This window comes from Micromys minutus (assembly GCF_963924665.1).
Source record: "Micromys minutus genome assembly, chromosome: 20".
Taxonomy (NCBI): Eukaryota; Metazoa; Chordata; class Mammalia; order Rodentia; family Muridae; genus Micromys; species Micromys minutus.
The window spans coordinates 22,169,908-22,193,072 of record NC_137955.1 but is presented as its reverse complement, the minus strand read 5'-3'; the positions used below and the strand labels follow the sequence as shown (position 1 = coordinate 22,193,072).

Genomic DNA, 23,165 nt, shown 5'->3' with positions numbered 1-23,165 from the left:
CAATTCTGAGCACCCAAATGATGTCTCACAAATTAGTAAAATCTTTGAACAGTTTAACAGTTTTTTGATATTTTAGTTATTATTCATTTCACAGATCTCTGATTTATGGAAATTTAGGTTAATTTTGCTTTTCTGTTATCATACATTTGGAATATTTTTTTTGTATATTTGTTGGCATGTATCTAATATCTTCTTTAAATATTTTTAGATTTATTTTTCTTTTGTTATATATATATATATATATATATATATGAATATTTTGCTTGTACGTATAGATAGATGTGTTCCTTTTGTGTGTCCAGTGCCCATGGAAGTCAGAAAAGGAGTTGGATCTCTTGATACTAGATTTATGGAGTGTTATGACCTTGTGAGTGCTGGGAACAGAACACAGGACTTCTGTAAGAGCAACAAGTGTTCTTTCTGCTAAGCCATCTCTTCAGCTCCTATATTTCCAAAGGTTGGATTACTAGAGTGAAGGTTATAAATTTACAATTTTTATCTAGCTCTATTTTTTTAAGCTTCATTTTGAGGATTACTCTCCACAAATCAGTTCGATGTACATTTATAACATCACAGTATAGGACCCAGAGCAAGAATACCTGACCTAATTTGAAGTTCAAGGGAAACTTCCTGGAGGAAGTACCCAGGATCACTCCATTTCTTGTTTTGTTTTATTGAGAGAGGGTCTAACTGTGTGGTTCTGAATGGCCTAGAGCATACTGTGTAGATTAGCCAGCGGTGAAATTGCAATGATCCTGGTTTTTCTGCCTCTGCCTTCTGAATGCTGTGATCATAGGTGTTTACCACCATTGTGGCATGTTTCCCACTGCCCAGTATTAGTGAAATTTAGTCTAGCCATCAAAAAGAGCAGAGAGTAAGGTACAGATCAGTAGCAGAACAGCATGAGACCTTGGAGTCTGTCCTCAGCAAATCCCTAAACACACACACACACACACACACACACACACACACACACACTGTTTGAACAGATAAACGACCAGCAACAGGAAATCACCAACAGAGTGCTCCAGGCTGACTTCCTTTCCTGAGTTTGTTCCTCTCCGCACTCTCCAACAGAAGGTATTTGGACATATTTTATCTTTGCTAAGTAGGCTTTCTGCCTTCCTTTGTTAACACAGATTCCTTTATGTGCCAGAGTGACTTGATCCCTTTCCTGGTTTGTAGGGAAGCAATGGCTACAGAAGGTGCTGCCTCAGAAATCATAGAGAAACAACGAACCAAGTTGCTCAGCATCATCCAACAAGATCCTGACTCTATCTTGGACACATTAACCTCTCGGGGACTGATTTCTGAGGAGGAGTATGAGACTCTAGAGGAAATTACGGATCCCCTGAAAAAAAGCCGAAAGCTGTTAATTTTGATCCAGAAGAAGGGAGAGGACAGCTGTTGCTGTTTCCTCAAGTATCTGTCTAATGCCTTCCCAGAGTCAGCTTCCACCTTGGGCATAGAGCACGGTAAGCTGAATTTTTAAGATGTGAAGCAAAGGGGGGAGGAGGCAGATAGATGCTCTAGAAGAGAAAAAGAATTGTTGCCTGTTTGGATTTGACTGAAATGTGAAACTGAAAGTGGGTAGTTTCTAAAGACGGGAGCTGTGGATCTCACTGAGTCAGGAGCCTGGTAATGGCTGATTGCACAGTTCAGCAGCTTTTGCACTACTAACCGAGGCCTGTTGCTTTGGCAGTGACTTAGAAAGAGCACACCTGTTGATAATGGCACCATCTAGGGCTTTCCTGTTTGTGCGAGTAGATTTGGAGATGTTTTTATCCCCAGACACCTCAGGCAGTGCCTTTCAATAACCACTCTAAAATGAAGGTGCAGGGAACATCATTTTAAAGAACAAGTTGGAAGATCAGCAGCTTCTTGATCTCTGAGATAAGAACTGTGGTTTCTAGAAGTGTAGTTTCTCCATTTGATTAATAACGAAGGTTTTAAGGTCTTGAACTTGATACTTTGTAAAATATGGTTATTTTTCTTTTGTAAAAATATATCTGTTTATTCTAATCAGTTCACAAATAAAACAGAGCTAGTTTAAGGAAGCAGTTCAAAAACTTGTCCTGTCCTGAATGATCCATTGCTGTGAATGTCTGTATAGCTAGAATGACCATGGAACTATAGAACTTCACTCAGGGTTTTAGTCTTCGATTTTTTGACTTCTTTTTTTTTTAAGATTTATTCATTTATTATATGAAAGCACACTGAGACTGTCTTCAGACACACCAGAAGAAGGCATCAGATCTCATTATAGACAGTTGTAAGCCACGATGTGGTTGCTGGGATTTGAACTCAGGACCTCTGGAAGAAAAGTCAGTGCTCCCAACCACTGAGCCATCTCTCCATCCCCCTACTCTTTGGCTTCTAATTACATGTCTAATTAAAATAAAAAGAGGGGAATGAAACTATGATGGCAATCAAACTGAGAGATGGGAAGTAGGTTTTTATTTTTAATATATTTTGACTATACATTTTCCTATCCTAATCTCTCTCAGAAAAAAATGTATGAAAAATTTTTATTGTTTATTTTATCTATTTATATTTCAAATGTTATCTCCTTTCCTGGTTTTCCTTCCACAAGCCCATTATCCCATTCTCCATCCCTGCTGCTTCTTTGAAGATGCTCCCCTACCCACCCACCCACTCCCATCTCACTGCCCTAGCGTTTCTCTACTCTGGGGCATCAAGCCTTCACATGACCAAGGGCTTCCCCTCTCCTTGATGCCAGATAAGGCCATCCTCTGATACATGTGCAGCTGGAGCCATGGGTCCCTCCATGTATACTCTTTGGTTGGTGGTTTAGTCCCTGGGAGCTCTGGGGGAGGGGGTGTCTGGGTTGTTGTTCTTCCTATGGGGTTACCAACCCCTTCAACTTCTTTAGTCCTTTTTCTAACTCCTCCATTGGGGCCCCCATGCTCAGTCAAGTGCTTGGCTGTGAGCATCTGTATTTGTCATGCTCTGGTAGAGCTGCTCAGGGGACATCCATATCAGGCACCTGTCAGCAAGTACTTCTTGGCATCAGCAATAGTGTCTGTGTTTTGTTGCTGCATATGGGATGGACCCAGGTGGGATTTACTTAAAACATTTTTAAAGTTAAAAATAGCTTTATATCTTTTTTCATGACTCATATGCCCTTTTACCTGCATTTTGTCCTTCTTTGTTACCTAATATTATCTTGGCTTGGTTTTGTTTTTAAATTTCATATGTGGAACCTACATTTCTACATATGCATATTAAATATGTATGACAAGAAAGTAGGAGAGAACATCTTTTGGGAATAGAAGGACTAACTGGAGGAGAGAGGAAAGTGTGTGTGTGTGTATGTGTGTGTGTGTGTGTGTGTGTGTGTAAGAAAGAGAGAGAAACAGAGAGAATGCCACAATGGATTGTATGATTAGTAAGAACTAATAAAAATTTATAGCATCTTAAAAAATGACATGTTGCAAAAGATAACTCTTGATGGGGGGGGGGGCTATTCTACTGTATTGTTTAGCAATTCAGGAAATGATCACTAGAGGGAGGTGTAGCTCCTAAAAAAAACAAAGTAATCTAAAAGATGGTCCAAGGTGATTTCAAGGGATGATAGAAAGGTAGGGGCTTAGATTAAAACAGTGTGTACTCATGATCCCTAATGTAGGGCAAGTTTTGTTCTAGTTACCTTTCCAGTCTTTGTATTTGGACAAACAAGCAGTGTTTGTGACTTATTTTTAGTTTCTAATTATAGGTTATATTCATCACTATGGGAGAAGTCACAGAGGCAGAGAGGCAGAGAGGCTTGAGACAGCTTGTCATTTCTACAGTCAGGAGCAGAGGCACAAGAATGCATGCATACTTGCTTGCTTGAGCTCAGCTTGGGTTCTGTACCTTATACAGTTCAGACATCCTGCCTAGGGATTACTACCACCCACAGTGGCTAGCAGGGATAGGGGGTGGGGCGGGGGCGGGTCTTCCCACCACAGTTAATTTGAAGCAATCCCTCAAAGCCATGCCAAATGGCCAAGTCAATGAAGAAAACTCATCTGAGACTCTTTTCCCTTGTGATTCTAAGTTGTGCTGACAGCTAAAACTAACCTTCACAAGCATCATAATCCTAGAAAATAGCTTTTACTATTAATAATGAGTAATTGTCTCACTTGCTAGGAATTACTGGGATCAGATTTCCTTAGCAAAGGCCCAAAGAACTCTTACTGTGAGCCGAATCAAGTGTATGATTAAGAACTGTTCATGACAAATACATTTCTTTTTGCTTATTTACCATGTGAAGCTGCTACGAGAGGCAGCACTTGTTCTGATCTTTTCCCTCCACGGGAAGAAGAAAGTTCTGATAACCTATTTGTTGCTACTGATTAAATGTAATAGGCATTTGATTGTTCAGTGAAACAAAGAAGAGAGATTGATTGCATTCCTGTAGCCCCAGCTAGTGGGAGCAACTATGGCAAACTAGATATTTGAATCTGGGCCAGTCCAGTCAACACAGACAACAGTTTTTCTCTGAAAGGAAGAAAGGGAAATAAAATGAAAGGGTGATACTTTGAGGACAAGAGATGTCAGGTAATTTAAAATTCTTATGTTTGAAAATCAGAGGCAATAATGAAATGCTTTCCTTTCAGAGGTTCCACGACAGGGGACTGAAGAGACTGTGGGGGTGAGCAGGGATTCCGAAGATCCCCTTTCCCCGGAGATAGCAGAGCTCTCAGAAGAGAAAGAATGCATCGATCTGGGAGCTCCTGAGTTCTTCACCTACAAGGAATGTAACCACATGAAACCGGCAGTATCCTCCTGGGAGAACGAGGAAGGGTGTGATTCACTGCAAGTCACTGCTGGACGGTCAGCTAAAAGAGTTGAATATGAAGTTCCAGCAAGTATCCCCTTCTTAAGTGATGGGCAGAGATACGATGAGCCAGATGAGTCGCTGTACTTAGAAGAAGGGGAAGATCAAGAGTCTCTTGGGTACCCTGAAGAGTCTGTTTTGGAGGAAGAGGCTGGTGATGACCCACAGTGCTTTGTGTATGATAGTGAGGAGGGATGTGAGAATGAAGACACCGTGGGGTTCTCCAGTGAAGACAGTAGCTGTGAGGATGCTTCAGACACCCCCGTTTCATTGGAAGAGGAGGAGAAAAGTGCTGAAGGTATGGAGACACTGTGTGTAATTAATTAGGCAACTTATCAATGGACCGAGAAGGTGCCATGACATAGTGGAGAAGGGATATGATAGGGCAAATCAACTAATCGGAAACCTGGTGTTTCTCTAACGTTGACTTTCTCCAGGGCAGGTTATTGGACGAGGGGGTTCCCGGGTCTGGGGAGTGGGAGACAGTACAGCAGAAAGATTTAGTGTCTGAGGGAAACAGATATGAGGACATCCTTTAGCTGCCAAAATCTGTGTATACTCCAATCCCATATTAAAAATGGCATAGAGAACTAGGCCTGGTGGCTAATACCTGAAATCCTAGCAACCAGAGGCTGGGGCAGGAGAACCACTGAACATTTAAGCCTAATCTGAGGCACATGGTAAGTTCTAGGCTAGTCAGGGTTACAGATTGAAAACCTGTCTCAAAAAAAAAAAAAAAAAAAAAAAAAAAAAAAAAAAAAAAGATAGGCTGAAAGAAAGAGACTTGATATTTGTATACAACCTCTACATGTTCTTTTATCTTTTATTAGATTTTTTAAAATAAGTGAATTTTCTTTCAAGATTTATTTATTTAATGTATGTGAGTACACTGTAGCTGTCTTCAGACACACCAGAAGAGGACATCGGGTCTCATTACAGATAGTTGTGAGCCACCATGTGGTTGCTGGGAATTGAACTCAGGACCTCTGGAAGAGCAACCAGTGCTCTTAACATCTGAGTCACCTCTCCAGCCCCCTTATTAGGTTTTAACATATAGTAACTCCATGCATTTATGCAGTATCAGTGTAACAAGTCAATAACTATGAACAGTGTGCAATAGCAGTTGAGAGTAATTGGCATGTCTCTCGCCCCAGACATGATTTGTTTGGGAACATTCAGAAGCCTCCCACTGGGTGTGGGGGTGCACACAGGCTTTGCCAACACTCTGGAGACCAGGAAAGGAAGACGGGGAGTTTGATGTTAGCCTGGGCTAATGAAGTTCCATCTTAAAGCAAACACAAACTAAAACAGCTCTCTATGCTAGCTGATCTAGAAAAAGAAATTGTTCTCAACCAAAGATGTCTTACTACGATAAAACTATTAGATGCTACTCCTCCTCCTCCTCCTCCTCCTCCTCCTCTTCTTCTTCTTCTTCTTCTTCTTCTTCTTTATGTGCATGCCCAGCTTTCCCACTGTGCTTCGGTCATTTATTTGTGTGTGTGTTGGGAGGGGATGGAGGTGAGATGACAGTTCCCAGGAGTTGTTCTTTTCCTGTTTCCATGTGAGTCCGAGAATGCAAGTCAGGTCCTCATGCTGGGAAGAACGTGCCTTTACTCACAGGGCCATCTCCCTGGCCTAGCAGTTATTTCTAACTAACTATTGCCCTGCAGGACCCATTAACCATCTTCTCTCTTCCCCCCCTCCTTCCTCCAAGCTCCTAGAATATGTACACTAACAAAATAAAGACTATGTAACTAGTTACTCTTCAGGGAAATATGGCTATTTCCCTGAAAAAAGTTAGGCATCCTGTCCAGCATAAACATATTTTCCCCCAAACATCTTTGATCTGCAGACTCTTGAATTGCAGATCCCGAGTCTTGCACTCGGAGGCTGTCGGGATGAAAATAAGTAAATACTGATTATCAGCTTATTGATTTCTGTTGTCCCTTCCCATCATTTTTTTTTTCTGTTTTTAATTAATCTGTTCATTTACAATTTCATTTATGTATATAAGATTATGTATTCTGTCCATATTTACCACCTTCTATTATTACATACCCCCATCCCCTCCTGTACCCAACAAGTCTCCCACCTCTCAGGCCTCTTGCTTTGTACCCATTGAGTTGTCCAGGGCCTCCTTTAGTAGGGTACCAAACAGCATTAAACACTGGAACTTGGGCAGCTCACTGGCGCTATACCAAAGACTCACCTCCTAGTAGCCACCAACTGCTGATAGATTCCTTCAGCTACTCCTGACAGTGCCAACAGGCACATTTCTGTGCAGACGGCTCAGGACTGATGAACGCAGTGACTGTTCCAGGCCAGCACACAGTGTTTTCAAAGCCCTTGTCTCCATCGGCCCCCTTTTCCATGATGTTCTCCGAGTCCTGGAAAACACTGGAGGGATGTTCTTTTAAGTGCTAAGCACTTACTAGTCACGCATTCCCAATGCCTTGGCCAGCTGTGGGTCTCTGTATTAAGTAGTTGCTACAGAGGGAGGCTTTTCTGACCGAGGCTGATGGTAGCCCTACTGTGTGGGTATGAAGCTACATCAGGAGGCGGTTTGCCAACACTTCAGCAGGTCCCAATAGTGTGTTCCCCCAGCTATGAGCTTTTGGCCAGGCCCATAGTCACAGCCGTAGACAATGTCCTACACAGCCTCGACGTCCTTTTCATGACAGACTGTGATTGGAACATGTAAGCCGAAGTAACCTCTTCACTTCCAAGGTGCTTTTGTTCATTGTCACAGCAACCAAAAAACAACCAAAGACACTTACCACACCAAATCAGTGCGTCTCTTAGAAGGAAAACAGGGCAGGGAGGGCATGAAGCGAAGCTTTCATGTTGTGTTGGTTCAACTTTTGTCAATGAAATCGTCAATTATGGACTTTTAAGGGGAAGGAATAATGAGTACTTTCTGCTTTACAGAAAGAAAGAGAGCGTTTCAACATGTCCTGTCCTGTTTGAACATGGACAGGAGCAGAAAGCTTCTCCCCGATTTTGTGAAGCAGTTCTCCATAGACCGAGGATGTGAGTGGACGCCTGAAGCCCCCGGAGACTTAGCTTGGAATTTCCTGATGAAAGTTCAGGCTTTAGACTCGACAGCCAGAGATTCTATCCTTCCACGGAAGATGGTGGACGAAGAGAACAAAGAAGAATTGCTGGCTGGGATAGAGAAGTTGGGAATTGGAGACACACAAACCATCAATCCCCTGGATGTCCTCTGCGCCTGCGTGCTTTGTGCAGACAGCTCTTTGCAACGGGAAGTCCTGTCAAACATGCACCGGTGCCAGTTCGCTCTTCCCCTGCTACTGCCGGACGCAGAAAACAACAAAAGCATCTTAATGATGGGGGCCATGAAGAACTTAAAGCAGCACTCAACACAGTCCTCTGGAGGGCCCCTCGGGGAAACAGGCACACCTCTGAGTCTCATGAAGACGCCCATCCTCTCTTTTGTGCGACTAGGACACTGCAGCTTCTCCAAGTCCAGAATTCTCAACACACTGCTCAGCCCCTCCCAACAGAAACCACATACGTTTTTCCTCCATCGGGATCTGTCTGCTCCTGTGCTTCCTCGGCAGATTTCGGATGGCCTGGTGGAAGTAACGTGGTGCTTTCCCGACAGGTTGGTAAAGGAGAGCCCTCACATTTTCCAGGAGCCTATTGCTGTGGCCAACCTTCGTGGAGATTTGGAAAGCTTCTGGATGCAGTTTGGTTTTCTGGTGGAGGTTTCCTCTGCCGTATTCTTTTTCACAGACTGCCTTGGTGAGAAGGAATGGGACTTGTTAATGTTTTTGGGCGAAGACGCCATTGAACGATGCTATTTTATCCTCAGCCCCCAGACCAAGGAGAGTGAAGAAGCCCAGATTTTCCAAAGGATCCTAAAACTGAAGCCATCTCAGCTACTCTTCTGGGAAGTAGAGGAAGCTGGGGAGGGAAGGCAGACTATGGAGGCCCTCCAAGCTGCCCTTCAGGAAGTAATATCCTCTCCACTCAGATTTGTGTCCCTGGAAGATATGGCCTCCCTGGCCAGAGAGCTGGGGATTCAGGTAGACCAAGACTTTGAAGTTACTCAAGATATTCAGGTTTCCCCCAGAAGAGTTGAAGGTGAAAACCAACAAGTATATAGTCAGACAAAAAGCCCATCTGAAAGCCCAGCTCAGAAGCCAATCAGAGAGCCTGGGGCTCAATGTGAGGACAGTCAAAATGCTCCTATTCTCCATCAGACTCCAGTATACATGCCTTATCCAGCACACCCATGGCCCATGCCCATCAAAGCTGGAAGTAACTTTTACCACATCCCCTTGAAAGCCCCTTGGGTTCCGAGCCCCCACTTTGGGTCACAGCCGAGGGCTAAGTGGTTTTTTCCATTCCCCCATCAGAACACAAGTGTTCACAGCAGAGGACAGAACTTTGGTGTTAAGTGTTTCCAACCCTGGAGATTTTACTCAAGGGGAACATTTACAAAATGTTCAGCAGCCCCTCAGCAGTATCACTTGAATGGACCATTTGGGAGATCGCAGAGACAGACAAGCAGGCAGACATCAAGAACTCGTCAGAGGTCTGGGACAGCGGTCTCTCGTGTTGGTCACGGATGTGCTCCTGGCTCACAAACAACGAAAGCCACAGGGAAGCCACAGCTCGAGAAAGCCTGTGCCCGGGGGATGCAGCTGACTAAAGCAGTTGGAAAATCTATAAGTACACCGTCCCATATTAAATATCTTCACCCTCAGTCCTGTCAGCCAGCAGGAGCCACTCAAGAACGAATAACACCAGCTCCTCACCAAGGAGCCCAACAAGCAACACAGGGGAGGCCTTCAGATCAAGCTTCCAAACCAGGGCCTCAGTCTACCTCTGGGAGTAAACTTTCATCTGCCTCCCAGTCCAGTTCCCATCAACCCAAATCCCAGAGCAAAGATTTCCAGCCTAAGACCTTTCAACCTGTGTCTTCTCAGAAAAAATCATCTCACTCCCAGGCCTCTCAAGCTAAACCCACTCACTCCCAGGCCTCCCAAGCTAAACCCACCCACTCCCAGGCCTCCCAAGCTAAACCCACCCACTCCCAGGCCTCCCAAACTAAACCTTCCCCATCCCAATCTACTCAGTTCAAGGCACACAAATCTCATCAGTCCCAATCTAAGCCTTTTCAGCCAAGACCCACTCAACCGAAATCATCCCAGACCAAGCCTTCACAGGCCAAGGCCTCCCACCCAAGAGCAGGGAGACGTTAAAGAACATGCTCTAGAGATCTATGAAGTAAGTTCTTTGCTGAAGTTATTCTTCTTATATAACAGTGTGAAGAAAAGTTTTAGTGAAAGGCTAATAAAATTAGCCGAACAAAAGAAATTATGCAAAGTCTTAAGTGCATAGCAAAATAAGTGTGGGAAATATGAAAGCAGTTCAAAGGATGATCTGGCTGGAAAAGGTGGCACACACCTACAGGGTTTAGCACGGGAAGCCTGTGCTATCCCAACTCAGCAGAAGCAGGCAGATCTCTGAGTGTTTGAGGCCAGTCTGGTCCTACATAACAATGACATAGCAAGTTCTAGATCAGCCAGAGTACATAATGAGACCCTGTCTGGGGACAAAAGGGTTGAGTCTAATATCAGACCAAAGGTCAGTATTCCAGAAGGCATCACTAATTACACTCAGTGGGTAATCAAAACCAAACCAAACCAACAACCATCCCTCCAAAGGAGCAGGAAGGAGAGGGTGGGTGTTAGGCTGAGCGGGACTGGGGATGAGCTGAGGATGGATATGGTCACTGTATGAAACTGTCAGATCACAAATGCAAGATGAGAAAAAAATAGGATCTAAGGATACATAAACTCATGGAATCCAGCCGTCACTGTTAGACGACGTGGGGTTTGAACTCAGGGAATGAAGCCTGAGTTCACATCTGTCCGATAGCTGTATATGTGACGAATGGATTTCTGTGTAATTGTAAAGTGATGAGAATGAGGAGCTCAGCTTATCTCAGCGTTGAAGAAAAGCTGCTTCAGAGGTGCCTTGGCTTTGGGTCTATGATCAGCCACTGAGCAGATGCTCTGTACCACTGGTACAGTTAAATCAACTTGATCCTGGTAACAGCCCTGATATTCATGCCCAACAACACATGGAAATGATGAACATTCAGCAAAACATAGTCTTACGCTAACCTTGGTTCTCATTTGTGTATGTTTCATTCTTTCTATAATAGCTAAGAAAATTTAGCTCATTAGAGGTTCTGATATTATACTAGTTTAATGGTTTGGAATCAGAAATGTGTTAGTGAGTTTTTAATTTTAGAGTTAATTCAAAAGATTAAAATGAATTAACAAAGGCAATAAGTAAGAGCTTATGGTTAAGTGGGTTATATTTTTTTTTGTAGACTTATATTGTTCTGAACATTTGGATAACTTCTGCTAGTTAGCAGTGTTAAAAATAATATATTTGATTCACATATTTAACCGGAGCTTCTCTAAGTTTTTAAGTGTCACCAAGTATCAATAAAAGGACACATTATTTGAACATTGTCGGTACCGATCTGTGACCTTACACTTAAGAGACTGAGGAATCAAGGTTCAAGCCAGCAGCACATAGTGAGACCAGGTCCCCAAAAACAAAAACAAGCCACCTCAAGTAGATTTTAAAATTTGCCTCACTTAGAAATAGAATAAGATTTATAAATTGGTCTAAATGTCCCATTTTTGAACTTATGACTGCTTAATTTTTTTGACTTAAAATTTAATTTTATTATTGTATGTGTGTGTGGTAAGTGTGCACATGCATGCCATAGCATGTTTCTGGAGGCTGTCAGACAATGTCATAGAGACTTTTCTCTCCTCTCACCTCTGTGTGTTATAAGATTTACCCACTGAGCAAGATCACCCATCTCTATAAACCTAATTTTAAATAGCAAAATAGTTCCAAGGAGTCAATCAGGAAAAAAAAAATGGTTGTCGAAGTCTCAAAGAAAGAAATTATATTAGCCATGGATAGCAACTCAATTTTTGAAAGGAATCATTTACACCTGAGAGTAGTCTAATATAATAATGTGTTTGTACATGTGTTAAATAATATTAATAATCTCATGACTATTGTAAGATGAAAAAAGGAATAGCAGACAATATATGTGAGTATTTAATTTTGCTTGTGAATTCTGTCTTTTAGAATGATAAATGTAAGAAGTAAAATAGAACGGTTACAACTAAGCCCGCTGACTGAAGTCTGGGTCCTACTGCCATTGGCTAATCTATCTACCCCCACCCAAACACAGAAGTTTGGAAAAGAAAATGATTGAGTCAAGCTTGCCTGATGACTTTTGGACATAAAATTTATGGTCCTAAAAAGCCTTAAAATAAGCAGGATATAAAACATGTAAATTGACCCATACATCATGTGGGTCCAGAAACAGACAAATGTCAGTAGCAGACGACCTGAAAACACCTCCATTCTGGGCTAGAAAATTTTTTTTTGTGCTCAATTTGTCTCCTGCTCTTTGTCTGACTTTGCAAGATTGTGAAATAAACTGCCTCTCTTTTACTTTTCCTGAGTCTCCAGAGCTCTTTGTTATGAAGTGAAGTTCTTCGTACCTTACAATAAAACAAACAAACAGACAAAAATAAAAATGGATATTCTGTGCTGGGCATTTTGGCAAAGACGTGTGATCTCAGCATCAGGGAAGCAAAGGCAGGAGAACAGGAGTTCCAGGCCAGCTTGAGCTGTTCAGGTTTCTATCACTGAGACAAAAAACCAAGGCAGTAAGGAACGTGGGGAGGGAAGGGTTTATTTTATTTTTACTTCCACACCACAGTTCATCAGTGAAGGAAGTAACACAGAAGCTCGGAGGGACACTGTTCACTGGCTTGTGGCTTGCTCAACTGACCTTGTGGCTCGCTCAACCTGTTTTCTTATATTTCCCTAGGGTGGTACTGTACACAGTGAGGTGGGCCCTCCCACATCAACCATCAGTCAAGATATGGCTACAGATAATCTGCTGAAGGCAGTTTCTCAGTAGAAAATCCCTCTTGTTAATGGGGTAAAGACCCAGATACCACTCAGCACAACCAAAATTCAAATTGTGAGTCTGTATTGAGCCTGCTAGCACCTGCCTGGAGAAAAACAGTTCTCACAGAGCAGCCCCAAATGCATATAAGTTTTTAAAGACAAAGGACACAGAAAAACTATGTTCTGATTGGCAACTGTAGGGGAAGGAAGCAAGCAAGCAGTTTAACAGAAGCCAAGAACATATGGTTAGCTGGGGGCATTTTGACTCTGAGTTTCTAGAAGAGGGATGGGTGATTTCCCATGGTACTTTTCGGGGCAGGAGGTAGAAACCAAAGATGGCCTCAGCTGACACAGATAGAGAAATTTTTGTTCTGTTAACTTTTTCCCAAATGACTTTGGCTTTTGTCAAGCTGACCTAAAATAGTACTGGATACTTAGTGAGACTGTCTAAATAAATAAATTGTTCAAAACTAGAAAACCCTAGTGTTGGGCCTGAGGATAGGCTTAGTCAGTAAGTGTTTGCTGCCAAAACATGAGGATCAAAGTACAAATCTGGATACAGTGGTGCACCTGCCTCTCACTGGTGCAGCAGGGTAGAGAGGAGACAGGAAGATCCCCCAGGCTTGCTGGCCAGCTACTCTGTCTGAATCAGTGAGCTTTCAGCTCCAAAAATAAGGTGGCAGGCAGTAGGGGAAGACCACCTCCTACATGTACCACACACACCTAAATAAATAAATATCTGCTGTAAAGGTACAATTACTTGTTTGACTATACTTCCTTTTGTTTAAACTTTTGAAATGAATGGTCATGATTATTGTTAGACCTCTGCATCCTTCCTCAGAGTTAATGGTTGGACTAAAGCTGGCCTTGTGGTGCACACCTTTAATCCTAGTTTGGGGGAGGAGGAGGAGGTGGAGAAGGAAGTGGTGGAGGAGGTGCTGGAGGAGGAGGAAGTGGTGGAGGAGGTGCTGGAGGAGATGGAGGAGGAAGTGGTGGAGGAGGTGCTGGAGGAGGAGGAAGTGGTGGAGGAGGTGCTGGAGGAGGAGGAAGTGGTGGAGGAGGAGGGAGAGGAAGAGAAGGAAGTGGAACATCTACTACTTCTTTTTGGGCTGTTATTACCTGCACATTTGGTAGCTAAATATTGCCAGTTGGAAGGTAGTTTACTATAAGACTTCTTATAAGGGGTTCAACAAAATACAGTAAACTAAAAGGTATAAGGGAGAGCACAGCGGCAGCTCCAGTAAACGCAGAGCATTATTCTCCCCTCCCACCCCCGTGTCTCCAGAAAGAGGGAAACGTGCCCTTCCCACTCAGCAGCTGTATGAGATACTAGGCAGGAGGGAGGACACCTCCTAATATTGCTACACCTGGGGCCAAGCATAAACAATCACACCACGATGTCTCTCTTGGTAAAACCTTGTAAAACTTTTATATATTTCTTTAGCTTGCATGTGTGTCTGTGTACCATGTATATGTGGTACTCAGGAAGGTCCCCAGGGACTGAAGTTACAAAAGACTGTGAGCCTACATGTGGGTAGCAGGGTTAAGGTCCTCTGGAAAAGCAGCCAGTGCTAGTAAACTTTGGAACTATTTTTACAGTCCCCATATTTTTTCTTTTTTTTAGAGCAAATCCAAAGTCTCGTGGAGGGGAATTGGTGGGTGGTGTCGGGCTGCCTGTCTGCCTTTTGTTTGGGGTGTTGCAGCCGCGCAGGGAAGGCAGAATGCAGGCAGTTCAGGATAGGGATCCCCAACTGTCCTTCTCTGAGGAACTAGCAGCGATAAACTCCGAGGATCTCTGGTCTGGCCATCACGGCCCAAGTGTTACAGCTCTCGGAAGGGAAGGAAGCCCGCCGTGCCAAAGTCAGGGTCTGCAATGGTGGCGGGCTGCAGCAGACTGCAGGAAGCAGCGGACAACCACAGCAGGTTCTAGGATTGACAGAAAGATAACCAAGTAGCTGCAGTCAGCTGGGAGCCTCAGCAGCGCCCCCAGTGGGGTGGATCCCAGGCCCAGGCTTCAGGAGAGAAACCTCCTCCCCAGAGTGTTGCAGCGCAATAAAACAGCCACTTTCAGACAATTCTTGGTGAAATAACTCATGCACTTTATCCACGTAGTTACGGATCTTACAAACATTTCGAGAACAGGGTGGGATTCAGAGGTAAACGCTTCCCTTGCAAATGGAACATCACTGACGTCTCAGATATCTTCACACAACTCGACTTTTCCCCCCTTTTATTTATTTTTCCTCACAGATATAATATCCCGAAGGCAGTTTTCCCTACCCCAACTCTCTCTCTCCTCCCACTTCCTCTTTCCCCTGAATCGACCCCTGCTTCACCTCCCCTCAGAAGAGAGCAGGCTTTCTAGGGACATCAACAAAAAAATGGAATAAGAGGCTACCATGAGAGCAGGCGCATATTCCCACATGAAGGCGGCACAAGGGAAGGCAAAGCGTCAGAAGACCCTGCTCCCACTGTTAGGAATCTCACAAGGACACAGGGCTACATAACCACACATGTAAGCAGAGGACCCAGGTCTGGCTAATACCTGTTCCCTGCTCTCTGTGAGCTCACTCGAGTGCTGATCAGTTGATTCTGTGGGCCATGCTCTACCACTTAGCTTTTTAAAAAATGACCAATGCTATGGTGTGCTTACAGACAGGAGCCTAGCATGGCTGCCCTCCAAGAGGCCCAACAAGCAGCTGACTGAGACAAAAGCAGATACTTACACCCAACCAACGGACTGTAGTCGGGGACCCTCAATGGAAGAGTTAGGGAAAGGTTGGAAGAAGCTGAGGAGGAGGGCGACCCCATAAAAGACCTGCAGTTTCAACTAATCTGGACCCTTGAGGTCTCCGAGCCACCAATCAGGCAGCATATACTAGCTGGTCCGAGAGCCCCAGCACATATACAGCAGAGGAGTGTCTGGTTTGGCCTCAGTGAGAGAAGATGTACCTAACCCTTTCGAGACTTGAGGCCCCAGAGAGTAGGGAAGCCTGGCAGGGTGGGTTGGGGTAGGAGTGGGGTGTAGGGGTGTGGAAACATCCTCTTGGAGACAAGGGGAAGGAGGAATGGGATGAGAAACTGTCAAAAGGTGGACCAGAAGGGGGATAACTACTGGACTGTAAAAAGAGATAAAAGATAATTATTTTTTAAAAGTGTGCTTATGCTGGTTGCTTTTTTAACTTAAAGGAAACGAGATAATTTGTTCTGGAATTAAACATCAGTGATCATGACCCTGGAGCAGACATTTAAGTTACCCTTAATAGCATGGTCTAACTTAGTAACAGTTTTGTGACATTTTGTCAGAGAAGAAAAGAAAGTAATAAATTAAGCACTTCAAAAATATGTTGGCTTGGGTCTGGAGAGCTGGCTCAGCATTTAAGGGCACTGGCTGTTTTTCCAGAGGTCCTGGGTTCAATTCCCAGCAACCACATGGTGGCTCACAACCATCTATAATGGGCTCTAATTCCCTCTTCTGGTGTGCAGGCATATATGCAAATAGACCACTCATATAAATAAACAAATAAGTCTTAAAATACATTAGTTGGAGTATCAGGTATGTGGGTGCAGTAGAGAAGTCTCTGTAGAGACTACAGGCACATCGGATCATGTTACTAGGTTTTGGATTGACAGGTACTCAGTCTTGTTTGAACATTTCAAAACAATAGTCATGGGGCTGGAGAGGTGGCTCAGTGGTTAAGAGCACCGACTGCTCTTCCAGAGGTCCTGAGTTCAAATCCCAGCATCCACATGGTGGCTCACAACCATCTGTAATGGGATCTGATGCTCTTTTCTGGTGTGTCTGAAAACAGCTATGGTGTACTTATATATAATAAGTAAATTAATATTAAAAAAAACCCCGATAGTCACAAAGATGGATGCTAGGTGGAACATGGAAGTAGGCAGCTGGGAAAGGAAGACAGGCAGACAGATGGACAGACAGAAAGACAGATAGGGATAACAGACATAAAGGGAATAAAGGCAGATAACCGGACTCAGACCTTAACATTCTAACCCTCCACACACACCCATACATGTTCTAATTAAATCAGCCAGTCACTTAGAAACTTCAACACAGGTCTATGTCCTACCCCACCTTCAGTTCATGCTTTTACTTCATCTCCTGAAATCTCATATTTGAATTTGGGTTCAAAGCAGTTTAAGTCTTACCAGACACAGAAGGATATGGTGCTGAAATCTGAGAAAATGAGAGTCAGAGGAGGGAAGATCTAGAGTTTGAAATGAGAGAGAGAGAGAGAGAGAGAGAGAGAGAGAGAGAGAGAGAGAGAGAGAGAGAGAGAGAGAGAGAGAGAGAGAGACAGAGAGACAGAGAGACAGAGAGACAGAGAGACAGAGAGAGAGGGGACAATTAATCCCCTTCCTTGGAGCCAACGTTCTGAAAAGCGTTGTTATACTGCCATCTGCTGGATGATCGCAATGTTAACACATTAACATCTAATAAGATTTTCCAAACCTGGTACACTGAACTCTTCTGTGGGCTGACACATGATGTTTGTTCTTCTTTAAAGAAGAAATATAGCAAAAATATCTCTTCGGTTAATTGAGGCAATGCTTTTTAAAGACCCAAACACACTAGTTACAGATAAATTTATTCATTGACCTATATTAATCCACACAGGAAGAAGATAAATGTGTAGTTGACCTCTACAAGTAAGCCAGCTGCCATCGGCTGGCTTAGATTCCAGCCTCTTCAGATTACTCTAAGAAGAATAGTTACACACATGTTGGATAAAATGTAGTCTTAGTGCTGTTGAGAATATAAATTTAATTGCCCTTTGATACGAATAATTGGCTACATTGATAAGAACTAAAAATTGTAAGATAGCCTAGGAAATTTATGAATTCTACATATATTCCCACTGATATATATGTATACCAAACACACACGTTCACCATGCACATTTTAACTTAAGAAAAAAAGTCCAAGATACTCATGCAAGTAATTCTGTACAATTGATTAAAGATGATATAAATGTGTAAGTAATAATTGTTAAGGGTTTTGTGGTATATTTTAGATATTTTGAGCTTGGATTGGGAAACAATCTCAGGAATGAGCATTGTTTAATTGTGTACCTGTGTGTGTGTGTGTATTTGCCTCTTTGTCTCTGTGTCTCTGCATGTGTTCATGTGTGCATGTATGTATAATGCTGGGGTTCAAACCTCCTACAAGCTAGGCAGGTGATCCCACTGAGTTACATGGCCCATCTTTCTTAATTTTTATGTGCAGATATTTATTTGTTTATTACTTTTGTTTTTTTGGTGTTTTCTGAGGGTCTTTCTATGTAGCTCTGGTTGGTTTGGTATTTCTTATGTAGATTAGGCTGCCCACAAACTCGTGGCATCCTTTAGCTCAGCCATGGGCAGACATTTAAGCAACAAAAGTTACATCTGAGTTTCTCCTAGCTACTAGAAGTATGATACATTGTGTTGGATAGCTTTTGTCAACAGCTAAAATCACTTAGGAATAGAGGACCCAGTTTGAGAATTGCTTTCATCAGATTGGTCCGTAGGCAAATTTGTGGGACATTTTCTTAATTAATGATAGATGTGGAGGGCTCAGCCCACTGTGGGAGGTGCCAACCTTTGGTAAATGGTCTGAGGTTATGGAAGGAATCAGCCTGAGCAAGCCATGGAGACAAGTCAGCAAGCAGTATTTCTCCATAGTAATGGCTTCACTTCTTGCCTTGGCTTCCCTCAGTGATGAACTGTGATGTAAGAATTTGTAACATGAAAAAAACCTTTTCTGCCTCAAGTTTGCTTTTGGTTAGTGTGATTTGCTACAGCAAAAGAAAGTTTAACTAGAGCATACAGGAAGATTTAAGGAAAACATAATGTTAACTTTGTGGTACAAGAAATGACCTAAGGGGCTGGAGAGGTAGCTGAGAAGCTAAGAGCATTGACTATTCTTCCAGAGGTCCTGAGGTCAGTTCCCAGCAATCACATGGTGGTTCACAACCATCTGTGATGGGATCTGATACCCTCTTCTGGCATGTCTGGAGACAGTTACAGAGTACTTGTATACATAAAATGAATCTTTAAAAAAATGATCTAAGATAATCACAGTATAAGGTGTTCGGTGCCATTTATACTCCCAAAAGGAAACATTATATGAGGAGAAAACATCAAGCTGTCTACGAGATGATCTTATCTTAAAGTTCTTGTAACTCTGGTTCTAGGGCCTTACCACAACCTGAGCAGCCATTAAATGTGTAGAAGCCAGAAGGCAGAAGTGTGGGAAGCTTTTTCTATTCTTTTTAAAAAATTTATTAGGTATTATCTTTATTTACATTTCAAATGTTATCCCCTTTCCCAGTTTCCTCTCCACAAACCCCCTATCCTATCCCTCTCCCCCTGCCTCCCACTCACCCACTCACCCACCCACTCCCTCCTGCCTCCCTGCCCTGGCATTCCCCTACACTGGGACATCGAGCTTGACAGGACCAACGCTCCTTGACAGGAGCCTTTCTTCCCACCGGTGTCTGACAAGGCCATCCTCTGCTACACATGTGGCTGGAGCCATGAGTCTGTCCATGTGTGCTCTTTGGTTGGTGGTTTAGTCCCTGAGAGCTCTGGGGGCAGGGTTCTGGTTGGTTGATATTGTTGTTCTTCCTACAGGGTTGCAAACTCCTTCAGCTTCTTCAGTCCTTTAGTTCCTCCATTGGGGACCGTGTTCTCAGTCCTATAGTTGTCTGTGACTATCTGACTGTATTTGTCAGGCTCTGGCAGAGCCTCTCAGGAGATGGCTATTCCAGGCTCCTGTCAGCAAGCACTTCTTGGCATCAGCAGTAGTGCCGAGAGGGTTAGTGACCATATACGGAATGCTGCCTTGTACCGCCTTTCGTCTAAAATTTGGGCACACACATATCATGTTTATGAAGACACTCTGTGAAGCTCTGTAGAGATGGAACACACCCTACAGAGCTGCCCAGTGGGCGCAACAATGGCTCGAGAGAGTAAAAAGGGGGGCAGCCTGTGGTTTGAAGGCATGGCTGAGGTGGGACTGCTTCTGGGAGGGTTCATGAAAACCATTTTGGCTGAAATGTACCCCTTTTGACTCCTTTTGGGGACAGAAGCACCACTTCCCCCTGCAACTCCTCTTTGATACCTACCTTGTTCTAATGTCTGATGTCAAGCAGTCTTCACAACTCCAACTCCTTTTTCATTATCCTTTGACTGCAACAAAACTTTTTTCTCTTAGGCTGGTTCTACTCCCTGTTAGAAGCTTTTTGGGATTTCCAAGGCAACTTCAATGTTATAGCTTCTTCTTTTTAAGAAAAGATTTATTTATTTTTATTTATATAAATACACTGCAGCTATCTTGATACACACCAGAAGAGGGCATCAACCACCATATGGTTGCTGGGATTTAAACTCAGGACCTTTGGAAGAGTCAGTACTTTTAACCGCTGAGCCATCTCTCCAGCCCCAATGTTACAGCTTCTTGTTTCAGTGTCTGGGATCCACACATGACCTTCTGGGCTTCTCCAAAGGCTGGAGTCACTTCTCCAGCTCTGCTCTCTGTAGCACTCTAAACTCAGGTGGATCCACTCCACTTCTTCCTTCCAACTTCATGTCTGTTAAAATTGTTTTAATTTTTTTTATGGCTTACTGAGTCCAGTTACTGTTGCCTGTACAGGTGTGGGGCCACCTGACAGAACGTAATCAGCCTACTGAGACCCCACCCCTAAAGAAAACTGACTTTTCCTTCTGCAGCAACTATCAGCAGTCTAGGTCAAAGGTGTGGCTCTTGTGTCCCTCCCTAACCCACTTGGAATGTTGACTTTCTTGATCTTGTTCAGGAGATGATAGCCACTGTGAGTTCATAAGTACAAAGCCTCTATCAGGTCCAGAAAACACTGATTTACAGGGCTTTCCTCCATCAACAGTCTCTGGGTTCTTATGATCTTTCTGACCCCTCTTTTTACAATGTCCCCTGAGCTATTCTATAAAGGAGTGTGATGTAAATGTCCCACATAGGGCTGGACAGTTGTGAGTCTCTATATTAACTGCCACCCACTAAATAAAGGATAGTTTCTGGTGAGGACTGAATGCTACATTAATTTTGGTATAGTCAGTGGTATAGATCATGTGCGCATATGTGTGTGTGTGTGTGTGTAAGTGTGAATGTGTGTGTGTGTATAATGTGTGTGAGTGTGTGTAATATGTATGTGTGAGTGTGTGTAATGTGTGTGTGTATGTAATGTGTGTGAGTGTGTGTGAGTGTGTGTAAGTGTGAGTGTGTGTGTGCAATGTGTGTGTGTAATATGTATGTGTGTGTGAGTGTATGTATGTAATGTGTGAGTGTGTGTGTGTTTAATTATTATCATACTTTTGGGATAGGGTGTTCTGGTGGCATCCCAGCTGACTTGAACTCTTTATGTAGAGTAGGCTGGTCTTGAACTTCTCTGCTTCTCCAGTAACAGGAATATAGGCCTGCACTACCACATCCAGTTTAACTCTCGGAATTCTACTACATAGCAAGAGGGGAAATGAACAGTAAGACATACACGTCAATTTCTGATACAGTTACTAAAGAGGCACTGATTAGTATAACAGATTATCACAATTTATTAGTATGTAGTTTTCCTTTCAATTTTTAGTGTTCCAAAATTGGCTATTTTTAAATATTCCTTTTTAAAAGAAGATTTACTCACTTTGTATCCAGTGTTCTGCCTTCACATAGACTTTTACATCAGAAGAGGAAACCAGATCTCATTATAAATGGTTACGAGGAATTTAACCACTTAACCTCTGATCCATCTCTCCAGCCCTCCAAAAGTTGCTATTTTTATAACACACACACTTTAATACATCCCGTAGCATTCCAAGTAGGCCAGGGAGGTTAAGCTTAATGAGAAAGAAAAATAAAAACTAACATAAATTAGGATCTTACAAAATTTGAGACTTTATTTATTATGGCAGTGGTGATAAGGTTGTGTGTATGTAAACACAGCACGCATGCGCCGCAGCACAAGTGGACCAGGCAGAAGACATTTCCCAGGAGTCAGTTACTGTCTTCCATCTTGGGTTTCAGGGGTTGAACTCAGGTTGTTCGGCTTGTCTGGCCAGTACGTTTCTCCTGCATAGACATCTCACTGGCCCTAGAGTGAGATTATTAATTCTATGTGAGCTACTTCATGGCCGGTCGCATGATTGAAGTCATTGTTCATCTGCCCAACATGAAGTAATCAAATCGCATAGGATCAGGTAGGATACAAGCCTTCTTATGTTTTCCTTTATCCTATAAATAAAACCCACCTTGGCTAAAATGTTACCAGGGATTTCCCAAGGTCCAATGGCTCTCCAACTAAGTATTGAGGTTTCCCACATAATTCCCTGTTTTCCATTTCTGGTCAGACCACCCTTAAATGATTTTCTTCTCTGTTCCTTGCAGGACAAGCACAGAGGCTCTGCTTTAGTTTTGAGGGCTTGGGAGCATGTACCTCAAAAAGGGGTTTTGCTACATATCTTTGCCGTGGTATGATGTAAATTGGTTCCTTTGAAATGCATCTTCAAGCTTAATTCCTCAATGGAATGGTGATAGAAGGGTAAGTAGGCATCGGGGATCTGATGCTCACTGATGCTTTTCTTATGAGAACGGGTGAGCTATCATAGGATATCCAGCAGATTTCCACCCTATGCCCCCCACTTCCCTGTGTTCTTCCTTGTTTTGCATTTATGCCCTGTTCAGAATAGCACTGTCCCCTCTAGAACTTCTTTTCTTTATAAGATATCTAGTCTCAGATGTTCTATTATAACAACAGAAAATGTACTAAAACAATCTTTAAAGTATTTTTTCCAGGTCAACTATGGTCACATACAATTTTAGTTTCAGCCCTTAGGAGATCACGGCAGAGGCAGGCAGATCTTGTAAGTTCAAGATCGGCCTGGTTTATATTCATTCCTGGCCAGCCAGGACACAGAGTGAGACTCTGTGTCTCTGATTCCCATCTATCTATTCATCCACTTATATTTCCATTTCTCTGCTATTCAGAAGTCCCAGCATATTTGACATATGTGATATAGTGCCCACACTATATCAACCACGGGTTCTGAGTCTTGGAATATAGCAGAACGTGCCTACCAGTTCCATGGCTATTGTGACAGCATCCTCTTGTGGGAGGTCATCCAGAACATCTTAGCTTCAGAACGTTCTAGTTGCGTTATAGCTTACAGAGAGTACCTTATAAAATCCTTTAAAGTGTTGCGTATTTTTGCATGCAGATGCATGCGTGTTCACGTGTGTGTGCAAGGACATGAATGTGCATAGTCGTGGGATTAGAGGACAGTTTTATGTATCATTCTCTGAAAA

The 23,165-nt window shown here is 43.1% G+C and overlaps 1 protein-coding gene across 1 annotated transcript; it reads left to right on the top strand.

The window, feature by feature from the left end:
• Window positions 1–1,192: 1,192 nt before the first annotated feature.
• On the top strand, window positions 1,193–10,074 carry CARD6 (caspase recruitment domain family member 6; the record flags this gene model as incomplete). The annotated part of the gene is made up of 3 exons (XM_080933743.1): window positions 1,193–1,475; window positions 4,623–5,141; window positions 7,772–10,074. 3 exons carry the CDS (start codon window positions 1,193–1,195, stop codon window positions 10,072–10,074), a joined length of 3,105 nt encoding a protein of 1,034 aa, XP_080789869.1.
• Window positions 10,075–23,165: the final 13,091 nt, after the last annotated feature.